The 12,503-nt window shown below is 44.4% G+C and overlaps 1 protein-coding gene across 1 annotated transcript in view; it reads left to right on the top strand.

Annotated features, from left to right (window-relative positions):
• Positions 1-335: 335 nt before the first annotated feature.
• The window catches only part of LOC138654965 (albumin-like), a 170,988-nt gene continuing 158,820 nt past the window's right edge, over positions 336-12,503 (top strand). The window contains exon 1 of the mRNA XM_069743536.1: positions 336-398. Within this exon, the coding sequence (XP_069599637.1) occupies positions 352-398 (47 nt within the window). The 5' untranslated portion in view covers positions 336-351. The remainder of the gene's footprint in view (positions 399-12,503) is intronic.

Raw genomic sequence — 12,503 nt, forward strand, 5'->3', positions numbered from 1 at the left:
GCTTGCAAAATGCTAAAAAAAAACGGGAAAAAAACGCCAAAAAAATGCGGATTTCTTGCAGAAAATTTCCGGTTTTCTTCAGGAAATTTCTGCAAGAAATCCGAACGTGTGCACATACCCTGACAGTATATAATATACTCCCTGTCAGCATTCTGCATGGTGTCCTAGATAGCACACCTAGTCATGCAAGCAGCTCTCTACTGATTCTGGAGGAGCCGCTGACTCATGGACAAGAGTTTTCCTGTCTGGCAGAGACTAGTCGGTGATGTCACAACATGTACCACCATAATCTCTGCCAAACCCTCCTGCACCAGCCTCCCCGTGCAGCACACTGTGCGAGGCAGCACGGGAATGATTCAGCTGATTGGACCAACCAGGAAACAAAGGCTTCTACATAGGTGAGTATAATGTGCTGTGTGCGACTTTTCCTTCTTGGTGCTGCAATTTCAATGTTGAGGAGTTTATAAATTCAGATTATTAAGACTATTGGATAAAAAATAGTACCATGTAGTCAGCACAGAAAAATCTATAAATATATCTTTGATCGTCCACTCCTTCCTGTTATACAGTGGATATTAATATAGTATGAGCAAAAGTTTTTAGACAGATAATAACACCGCATATGAAAAATAAATGAAAATCCAGTTCACCAAGAGGGACAATCAAAGGTAAAGGATTTGCACCAGGCTGTGATATAACGCATACAAAAACCAGAATGCTAAGTAAATTATGTTGTCCCAGAACTGAATAATTTCATAATGAAGACTGAATATGTAGTACTGGCTGCTCTCTTGAATATGTAGTATTGGCTGCTCTCTTACAGGAGATGCCTTGGAGTTTCTGCTATGCCAATATGCAATACTTTGAAAAAGAACTCATGCCTTGTGAACTTTTCCACATTTTTCCACATGACACACAGAAACTTATATGTATTTTATTGGGATTTTATGTGATATACCAAAACAAAGTATGAAGTGTTTGTGTAATATAAATTACATGATACGTGGTTTTCTAATTATTTAAAAAATCTAAATCTGAAAATTATGATGTGCGTTTGTAGTCATCCCCTTAGGGATCAAACAGCATCATGAAATGCAAGGAAAACACCGGACAGGTCAGGGAAAAAGTTGTGGAGAAGAGTAAAGCATTGTTAAGTTATAAATAAAAATAGCCCAAGCTCTGAACACCTCAAGCAGTGTTCAATCCAACATCCAAAAATGGAAGGAGTATGGCACAAGACATCTAAACTTATATTCTAAGCAAGGAAAGCCCTAATTGGAGAAGCAGTCAAAAGACCTGTGCTAATGGACACAACTAGCATGCGGCAGAAGGTGATCTGGTCAGATGAGACCAAAGTTGAACTTTCTGGGCTAAATGCAAAATGCTATATGTGGTGGAAAAGTGATACTTCACATCACCCTGAAAACAACATCCCGACCATCAAACATGGTGGTGGTAGCATCATGGTAGTGGTAGCATCATGCCTTGGAATGCTTTTCTTCAGCAGGGACAGGGAAGCTGGTCAGACTTCATGGCAAGAAGGATGAAGCTAAATACAAGGCAACCCTGGAGTAAAACCTGTTAGAGTGTTAGAGGCTGCAAAAAACTTGAGACTGGGGCGTAGGTTCTACTGCCAGCAGGTCAACTACTCTAAGGATACTGCCAGAGCTAAAATGGAATGGTTTAGATCAAAGCAAATTCATGTGTTTCAATGGCCCAGTCACAGTCCACACCTAAATCCCATTGAAAGTTTGTGGAAAAACTTGAAAATTGCTGGTCACAGGCACTTTACATCCATTTCAAAATCTAGAGCTTCAAAGTTGGTAGAGACATGCCCTAAAACACTTGCAGAAGTAATTTCAGTGAAAGGAGGTCCTACAAAGTATTAACTCTGGGAATGAATAAAAATGCCCTTCACAATTTTAAGATTTCCATTTTTAACCCCTTAATCCCATATGACGTACTATCCCGTCCAGGTGACCTGGGACTTAATTCCCAGTGACGGGATAGTACGTCATATGCGATCGGCGGCGCTCACGGGGGGAGCGCGGCCGATCGCGGCCGGGTGTCAGCTGACTATCGCAGCTGACATCCGGCACTATGTGCCAGGAGCGGTCACGGACCGCTCCCGGCACATTAACCCCCGACACACCGCGATCAAACATGATCGCGATGTGCCGGCGGTACAGGGAAGCATCGCGCAGGGAGGGGGCAATCTGCGGGCTTCCCTGAGACGATCGGTACACGGTGATGTACTTACCGTGTACCGAGCGTCTTCTCCCTGCAGTCCCAGGATCCAAAATTGCCGCGGGGCTGCATCCGGGTCCTGCAGGGAGTACTTCCGGGTCGCCTGCAGGTGCTGGTAAGCCTGCAGCGATGTCAGTGAGATCGCCGATCTTACAGAGTGCTGTGCAAACTGTAAGATCGGCGATCTGTGATGTCCCCCCCTGGGACAAAGTAAAAAAGTAAAAAAAAAAATTTCCACATGTGTAAAAAAAAAAAAAAAAATTACTAAATAAATAAATAAATAAAAAATTATTCCCATAAATACATTTCTTTATCTAAAAAAAAAAACAATAAATGTACACATATTTAGTATCGCCGCGTCCGTAACGACCCGACCTATAAAACTGTCTCACTAGTTAACCCCTTCAGTGAACACCGTAAGAAAAAAAAAAAACGAGCCAAAAAACAACGCTTTATTATCATACCGCCGAACAAAAAGTGGAATAACACGCGATCAAAAAGACGGATATAAATAACCATGATACCGCTGAAAATGTCATCTTGTCCCGCAAAAAACGAGCCGCCAAAAAGCATAATAAGCAAAAAAATAAAAAAGTTATAGTCCTGAGAATAAAGCGATGCCAAAATAATTATTTTTTCTATAAAATAGCTTTTATCGTGTAAAAGCGCCAAAACATAAAAAAATGATATAAATGAGGTATCGCTGTAATCGTACTGACCCGACGAATAAAACTGCTTCATCCACTTTACCAAACGCGGAACGGTATAAACGCCTCCCCCAAAGGAAATTCATGAATAGCTGGTTTTTGGTCATTCTGCCTCACAAAAATCGGAATAAAAAGCGATCAAAAACTGTCACGTGTCCAAAAATGTTACTAATAAAAACATCAACTTGTCCCGCAAAAAACAAGACCTCACATGACTCTGTGGACCAAAATATGGAAAAATTATAGGTCTCAAAATGTGGAGACGCAAAAACTTTTTTGCTATAAAAAAAAGCGTATTTTAGTGTGTGACGGCTGCCAATCATAAAAATCTGATATAAAAAATGCTATAAAAGTAAATCAAACCCCCCTTCATCACCCCCTTAGTTAGGGAAAAATAATAAAATTAAAAAAATGTATTTATTTCCATTTTCATGTTAGGGCTAGGGTTAGGGCTAGGGTTAGGGTTAGGGCTAGGGTTAGGGCTAGGGTTAGGGTTGGGGCTAGGGTTAGGGCTAGGGTTAGGGCTAGAGTTAGGGTTAGGGCTAGGGTTAGGGCTAGGGTTAGGGCTAGGGTTAGGGCTAGGGTTAGGGTTAGGGTTAGGGCTAGGGTTGGGGCTAGGGTTGGGGCTAGGGTTAGGGCTAGGGCTAGGGTTAGGGCTAGGGTTAGGGTTGGGGCTAGGGTTAGAGTTGGGGTTAGGGTTGGAGCTAAAGTTAGGGTTAGGGTTGGGGCTAAAGATAGGGTTAGGGTTGGGGCTAAAGTTAGGGTTAGGGTTGGGGCTAAAATTAGGGTTAGGGTTTGGATTATATTTACGGTTGGGATTAGGGTTGGGATTAGAATTAGGGGTGTGTCAGGGTTAGGGGTGTGGTTAGGGTTACCATTGGGATTAGGGTTAGGGGTGTGTTAGGGTTAGGGTTTCAGGTAGAATTGTGGAGTTTCCACTGTTCAGGCACATCAGGGGCTCTCCAAATGTGACATGGCGTCCGATCTCAATTCCAGCCAATTCTGCGTTGAAAAAGTAAAACAGTGCTCCTTCCCTTCCGAGCTCTCCGGTGCGCCCAAACAGGGGTTTACCCCAACATATGGGGTATCAGCGTACTCAGGACAAATTGGACAACAACTTTTGGGGTCCAAGTTCTCTTGTCATCCTTGGGAAAATAAAAATGTGGGGGGCTAAAAATCATTTTTGTGGGAAAAATAAGTTTTTTTTTATTTTCGCGGCTCTGCGTTGTAAACTGCAGTGAAACACTTGGGGGTTCAAAGTTCTCACAACACATCTAGATAAGTTCCCTGGGAGGTCTAGTTTCTAATACGGGGTCACTTGTGGGGGGTTTGTACTGTTTGGGTACATCAGGGACTCTGCAAATGCAACGTGACGCCTTCAGACCAATCCATCTAAGTCTGTATTCCAAATGGCGCTCCTTCCCTTCCGAGCTCTGCCATGTGCACAAACAGTGCTTCCCCCCACATATGGGGTATCACCGTACACAGGACAAATTGGACAACAACTTTTGGGGTCCAATTTATCCTGTTACCCTTGTGAAAATACATAACTGGGGGCTAAAAAATCATTTTTGTGAAAAAAAAAGAATTTTTATTTTCACGGCTCTGCGTTATAAACTGTAGTGAAACACTTGGGGGTTCAAAGTTCTCACAACACATCTAGATAAGTTCCTTGGGGGGTCTAGTTTCCAATATGGGGTCACTTGTGGGGGGTTTCTACTGTTTGGGTACATCAGGGGCTCTGCAAATGCAACGTGACGCCTGCAGACCAATCCATCTAAGTCTGTATTCCAAATGGCGCTCCTTCCCTCCCGAGCTCTGCCATGCGCCCAAACAGTGCTTCCCCCCACATATGGGGTATCAGCGTACACAGGACAAATTGGACAACAACTTTTGGGGTCCAATTTATCCTGTTACCCTTGTGAAAATACAAAACTGGGGACTAAAAAATCATTTTTGTGAAAAAAAAAAGAATTTTTATTTTTACGGCTCTGCGTTATAAACTGTAGTGAAACACTTGGGGGCTCAAAGCTCTCAAAACACATCTAGATAAGTTCCATAGGCGGTCTACTTTCCAAAATGGTGTCACTTTTGGGTGGTTTCAATGTTTAGGCACATCAGGGGCTCTCCAAACACAACATGGCATCCCATCTCAATTCCAGTCAATTTTGCATTGAAAAGTCAAATGGCGCTCCTTCCCTTCCGAACTCTGCCATGCGCCCAAACAATGGTTTACACCCACATATGGGGTATCAGCGTACTCAGGACAAATTGCACAAGAACTTTTGTGGTCTAATTTCTTCTCTTACCCTTGGGAAAATAAAAAATTGGGGGCAAAAAGATCATTTTTGTGAAAAAATAGGATTTTTTATTTTTACGGCTCTGCATTATAAACTTCTATGAAGCACTTGGTGGGTCAAAGTGCTCACCACACATCTAGATAAGTTCCTTAAGGGGTCTACTTTCCAAAATGGTGTAACTTGGGGGGGTTTCAATGTTTAGGCACATCAGGGGCTCTCCAAACGCAACATGGCGTCCCATCTCAATTCCAGTCAATTTTGCATTGAAAAGTCAAATGGCGCTCCTTTCCTTCCGAGCTCTGCCATGCGCCCAAACAGTGGTTTATCCCCACATATAGGGTATCAACGTACTCAGGACAAATTGTACAACAACTTTTGGGGTCCATTTTCTCCTGTTACCCTGGGTAAAATAAAACAAATTTGAGATGAAATAAAATTTGTGTGAAAAAAAGTTAAATGTTCATTTTTATTTAAACATTCCAAAAATTCCTGTAAAACACCTGAAGGGTTAATAAACTTCTTGAATGTGGTTTTGAGCACCTTGAGGTGTGCAGTTTTTAGAATGGTGTCACACTTGGGTATTTTCTATCATATAGACCCCTCAAAATGACTTCAAATGAGATGTGGTCCCTAAAAAAAAAATGGTGTTGCAGAAAATGAGAAATTGCTGGTCAACTTTTAACCCTTATAACTCCCTAACAAAAAAAAATGTTGGTTCCAAAATTGTGCTGATGTAAAGTAGACATGTGGGAAATGTTACTTGTTAAGTATTTTGCATGACATATCTCTGTGATTTAAGGGTATAAAAATTCAAAGTTGGAAATGTGACGCCCAGGAGACCGGGATACCCAGCACCGGACCAATGGAGTCTGTCTCTTGAGGGGGATGTCACGGGTGGCTTGACCCGGTGCTGTGGCCTCAGGCAATGCACAGTGTAAGGGGTATCATGAGGGGACAGGCACTTACTTGATCAGCAGCAGGTTCTCCCAGCGGTGACGATCCCGATCCTGGATAGATGGCTATTGTCCAAATGAAAGACTGAGGCACTGAAACGTTTAACCAGTTTACTTTAACATAAAAGGATTTACAACCAGTCCTGTCACCGGAGTCTGTATGGGAACTCTGAGTTACTTTGACCCTGCCGGGGTCTTCGCCTCTTATTGTGCGCAATTTCTGTGTGGCCCTGCTGCTGTATGTGAACTGGCTGCCGGCCCAATCTGTCCCCTCCGGGTCCTGGTTCGACGGGCAACCCGAGTCCTTTTATCGGTTTACCCCCCCTGGGAGTACCGCTGAACTCTGTGTCTGTTGCTGCGTCCGGCCCTAGTGAAGCTGATATCACCTCACGTTTTTCCGGTTGCTGTATTATATATAATGAATACAGCCACGGATCCGGTATCCGTCTTTGCGCCTGTTCTGGGTAGTGATTAATGCTACCCGGTTCTCACAATGTCCTTTTTCTCTATCCCTCTTCTCCTCAGGCCGGTGATTTAGGCCTGGTAACAGTCACAGGGCTGTTAGAGATTCAACTGTATGACCTCTCACTTTCAGCTCCTTAGCCCAACTGCCATTTCTTCTCTCAGACCAGAATGGATCAAGGGGAGTCTCTGGAGCTCCCCCTTCTGGCCGGAGGTGGTAGTGCAGTCTTGCTATTTTAGTATTTGTACTTACTGTCAGTAACTATTTTTGTGGCAAATACCCCTAGGGGTGCCACATTCCCCCTTAGTTAAGAACAGTACTCCGGGACTGTGGGACAATAACATTTTGAAATAACAATTAATATGTACAGAGTCTTAAAAATGAAAAGTTACAAAAACCACTCAAGGAAACAAAAATAGAGTTCTGTATAAAGTCACTTCAAATAGCGTCCATTAATACAGTTCTATCCTTGAAGGTATTAGGAAAGGCACTGTACTTAGTGTCCAGGAATTTAGTTCCATTTTTCCAACGGAGTTATCAATATAAAGTCTAAAGAAAGTTCAAAAAGAGCAAAAAGCAAAGTTCAAAAAGCAGTCTTTCCGGAGCTTTGATTTAGTGCCTCCGGGCTGATAAAAAGTTCAAGAATATGCAATAAGTTCATACAGACAAGTCTCTGTAGGCACTGGGCTTAAACGTTGCAGACTGATAACAATGACTATACTACATTTTCTGTTTAACTATATACGGCATAACATATATACAATTCACATTATGAGCTTTATAGTTGGTAATCTGCATACCTGGCCGGTAATTGACCCTGGGTACTACGCTGTGATCTACGTAATAGCGGTGTCTCTTCATGTGGTGTACTACTGTCTACTGCGGATGTAGTATCTGCCCGCTCTGCTAAAGATAATTCCACGACTATGGAGTTGGCAAGTCCACCGTGAATGGGATTACTCTGACCAGGAATCTGTTCTTCCTGGCCTGGAACCTCCTGTAGTACGGGGTCAGCCTCTTCCTGTCTTGGGACTTCTGGTATTGGGTTCGGTGTTGGGTAAAAGGCCACCATGGGAACCACTACTGCACCATGGTATGTTAGTAGGGTTTTGGGAAAGTCTCCTATACAGGTGTGATACACTTCCTCTTCTTTTTCCTTTACTGGTTGAACCTGTATGGGTTGAATAACTTCTGGTTCTGGCTGGACAACGTCTGGCTCTTTCAATGCTTCCGGACATAATTTAAGATTGTCTCTTGACACTAGTACAGATGTTAAGCCTCCGTTTTTGCTAATGAGACACATTTTAGGATTATCCACTCTTGTTGGTAAAACTGTGTAGGGTACGGCTTCCCACTGATTGTCCAGTTTATTGGTTCGACGATTTCTCTTGAGCACTTGGTCACCCGGTCTTAATGGGGTCGCTAGAGCATTCTGGTTGAAAGTTCGCTCTTGTCTTTCTCTAGTTTGCTGAAGGCTTCTTTCCACACTCTCTTGCACTTGGCGATACTGCTTTTGCCGTATGATATCCCAATTGGAGTCTTGAACTTCTGCGTCTGGTTTCAGAATTCCCATTTCTAGATCGATTGGTAATTGGCCGGGTCTTGCACGCATAAGGTAAGCTGGGGTGCAGTTGGTGGAGCTCACCGGGACATGATTATACAGATCCACCAAGTCAGGCAATTTCTCTAGCCATTGATTCCTTTCTGTCTCAGGTAAAGTCTTTAGTAGGTCTATTACAATATGGTTCATCTTCTCGCATAAGCCGTTTGTTTGTGGATGATAGGCCGTCGTCCGGATCTTTTTGCAACCATACATATTACAGAATTCTCTGAAGATCTCTGATTCAAAGGCTGTACCTTGGTCGGTGAGAACCTGTTCCGGATATCCATGGGGTCTACAAAAGTACGTTTGGAACGCTTTGGCTGCTGTTTTTGCTGTCAGATCTTTTACGGGTACTACTACCAAGAAACGTGAATAATGGTCCACGATGGTCAAGGCATAGACATAGCCGGACCGGCTTGGTGTCAACTTCACGTGGTCCATGGCTACAAGTTCAAGTGGTTGTTTGGTGATTATGGGCTGCAGTGGTGCTCTTTGGTTCTTTTGATCGTTTCTTCTGAGGTTGCACGGGCCACAATTTCTGCACCACTGTTCGATTGATTTCCTCATCCCGACCCAATAAAATCTTTCTCTTAGAAGTACTTCTAACTTTTTCCAACCGAAGTGACCAGCACCATTATGGTAAGCTTCGAGGACCATCTTCACATCTTGTTTAGGCACAATAATCTGCCAAACCAATTCATGTGTTTTCGGATTGGTGTATCTTCTACAGAGCTTCCCTTGATACAGGAACATTTTGCCTCTCTCTTTCCAGAGTTGATGCGTCTCTTCTGGGGCATCCTCATCGGGATATGCACTTTGCTCAGTCAACAGTTCCTTCACCAACTTCACAGCCGGATTGCTGTCTTGGGTGTCAGCCCATCTATGGTGTGCTAACGGATTAAAATTCACCTCTTGTTGTTTCTGATAGGTACTTGACTGATGATGTTTTGCCTTGGGACGATGGAAGGCTGGTAGTTCAATTTCTTCAAGCTCCCCCGTTTCCTCTTCTACATCTCTCAAGTGTGGCATCCGGGATAGGGCATCGGCATTTCCATTCTTGCGACCTGCTCGATACTTGATTATGAAGTTGTAATTAGATAACCGGGCTATCCATCGCTGTTCTAACGCACCTAATTTGGCTGTGTCCAGGTGGGTCAACGGATTGTTGTCAGTATAGACAATAAATTCTGCAGCGGCCAGATAGTGTTTGAAACGCTCCGTCACAGCCCAAACTACTGCCAGTAGTTCCAATTTGAAGGAGCTGTAATTTTCTGAATTTCTTTCAGTAGGCCGGAGCTTTCTACTTGCAAAGGCGATGACTTTCTCCCGACCTTCTTGCTTTTGTGACAGCACCGCTCCTAGTCCCACATTACTGGCATCGGTGTAGAGGATGAAAGGTTTATGGTAATCTGGGTATGCCAGAACCTCTTCTCCAGTTAGTGCCTTCTTTAGTTGTTCAAAGGAGTCTTCCCTTTCGTCGTTCCACTGAAAAGGAGGGTTTCGGTTTGAAGGTTTCTTCGTCTGCCCTACCAAGGTGTCTTGCAAGGGTGCTGCCAACTTGGTAAATCCTTTTACAAATCTGCGATAGTAACCCACCAATCCCAGGAATTGTCTCACTTCTTTTGCGCTGGTAGGTCTTGGCCAATCCCTTATGGCGCTTATTTTCTCGGGATCTGGTGCTACTCCCTCCGAACTCACGATGTGTCCCAGGTACTGTACCTTTGGCTTGAGAAGGTGACATTTGGATGGCTTGACTTTCATGCCATACCTGGATAAGGCTTCGAACACTTCTGCCAGGTCTATTAAGTGTTGTTCGTAAGTCTTTGAGTAGACGATCACATCATCTAGGTACAGGAGGACGGTCTCGAAGTTCTTGTGTCCGAGGCAGCATTCCATCAGCCGCTGGAAGGTACCGGATGCGTTGCAGAGTCCGAACGGCATGCGATTAAATTCACATAGACCCATTGGTGTGGTGAATGCTGTCTTTTCCTTATCTCTCTCAGCCACAGGGACTTGCCAATACCCGCTTGTTAAGTCTAAGGTGGAAAAATAATTAGCAGATTTCAAAGCAGTTAAGGACTCTTCTATCCTAGGCAAGGGGTAGGCGTCTTTATGGGTGATGTTATTAATCTTCCGGTAGTCTACGCACATTCTCATGGTTCCGTCCTTTTTTTTGACAATCACTAGAGGGGCCGCCCAGGGGCTACAGCTGTCTCTTATTACCCCAGCCTGTTTCATTTCCCTCAGCATATCTTTTGCACATTGATAGTGAGCGGGCGGTATGGGTCTATATCTTTCTTTTATTGGGGGATGGTCACCTGTGGGGATTGTGTGTTCTACCCCTTCTATCCGTCCGAAGTCCAATGGGTGTTTACTGAAGACTTGTTCATATTCCGTCACTAGCCTATACACCCCTTGTTTTTGATGGGTAGGTGTTGAATTTATGCCCACGTGTAGCTGTTGGCACCAATCCTCCATTTCTCCATCTGAGCCATTGCCTTCCACCTGACAGGTTGGTTCTAAGGGCTCAATGGTTGTGATGGCATTGTTGTCAACAGTATATAGCTTTGCCATTGTAGCATACCTTGGCAAAGTGACCTCTTCCTCTCCACAGTTCAAAAGTCGTACCGGCACTCGTCCCCGGTGTACCTCGACTATCCCTCGTGCTGTGAGTATAGTGGGCCTGCTGTCGGTGTACACTGGTTCTATTAAGGCTTGATAATCTCGTCCCTTAGTACCAATGGCTGCTCTACACCATACCAGCATTTCTGTTTTTGGTGGGATTACAATAGACGTTGGATCACTTACCCTCACACTGCCGATTTCTCCACCTGCAACTTCTACCTGTTTCCTTAACATCAATACTTTTATTTCCCTCCGGAGAACTCTCTGCCGGCAGGATTGGGCAGTTTCAGCAATTTGCTGTAAGACAGAAATGACTTCGGAAAAGCAGTTCTCTAACACATTCATTCCTATCAATACAGTTGGTTCACATTTCCGCCGGTCAACATCAACAACAATTATACCCTGTTTCTTCAGTTCTACTTTACCAATCTTTATGGTCATCTCCCTGAATCCTAGTTTCGGTACCAACTTACCATTACTGGCCCATATATCTAGTTCAACATCAGAGGGCCCTTTATCAATATCTGCATCAGCCCAGTACCTCTTATAAAGGATATACGGTATAGATGAAATCTGGGAACCTGTGTCCAGCAAAGCGTTGAGGGGAATTCCGTCCAGCACGATAGGGATAATGGGTCGTCCTCCGATGTACCTGTCGTGCCAGGGTGTTGGGCCTTGAAAGTTCATTCCTGCGAAGCGGCCCGCATTCCCAGGGGATTCCCGTTTAAATCACAATCTCGTGCAAAGTGGCCCGGCTGCTGGCAACGGCGGCAAATGGGCTGTCCATCCGGTTGGTAGCGGTCGCGGGGTCGTCCTCTCCATGTCGGGTATCTCCGGGGTCTCATCCATGGAACATCCTCTCTACAGTTTGCCAACTCCATCTTGTGTCCTCTCATCTCCTGCATGGTTTTAGCCATTGAAGCAACAACATCAGCTAAAGAGTCAAGCTTTTGTTGAAGAGCCTCATTAGTACTGGGCCCCAGGGGCTTAGCAATGGCCCCAGACATAGCTGATGTCACTGGCACTCCCTGTTGTTGAGGTGCCTCTGCCATGGGTTGCGCAGGATCCTGATCCCGAGGTGCCTCTGCCAGCTGGAGACGTATAGCGCTCTCCTTTAATTGGGCAAATGTCAATTCAGGGTTCTTAAAAACAAGCATGCTCACATGCCCCCGGTGAGAAGGGGTGTAGAGTCCCTCAATAAATTGATCTCTTAGCAGTTTATCCGCTCCGGTGTTAAAAATGGGTTCAGCCAGTGTAAGTGATTTAAGGGCTTCCTGCAGGTTTAAGGCAAAGTCTCTCACGCCCTCATTAGCTTTTTGTTTGCAATTAAAGAATCGTATTTTAGCTTTGCTGCTGGCCGTGGTTTCAAATGTAGCTTTTAATCCAGCAAATATGCGTTCAACAGTGCCTTTTAGATCAGCTGCCCATGCTGTGACTTCTCGCTTAGCATGGCCACTTAACTGCATCATCAGGAGACTAACACGCTGAACTTCACCCACAGGGAACATGTCAAAATGGGCCAGCATCTTTTCTCTGAAATCGTCAAGGGTATTAGGCTCACCTTCATACATTGGAAGCCATGGGCCACCCGGGGTACATGGCATC

Source organism: Ranitomeya imitator, chromosome 1, assembly GCF_032444005.1.
Source record: "Ranitomeya imitator isolate aRanImi1 chromosome 1, aRanImi1.pri, whole genome shotgun sequence".
In the NCBI taxonomy this organism is placed as follows: Eukaryota; Metazoa; Chordata; class Amphibia; order Anura; family Dendrobatidae; genus Ranitomeya; species Ranitomeya imitator.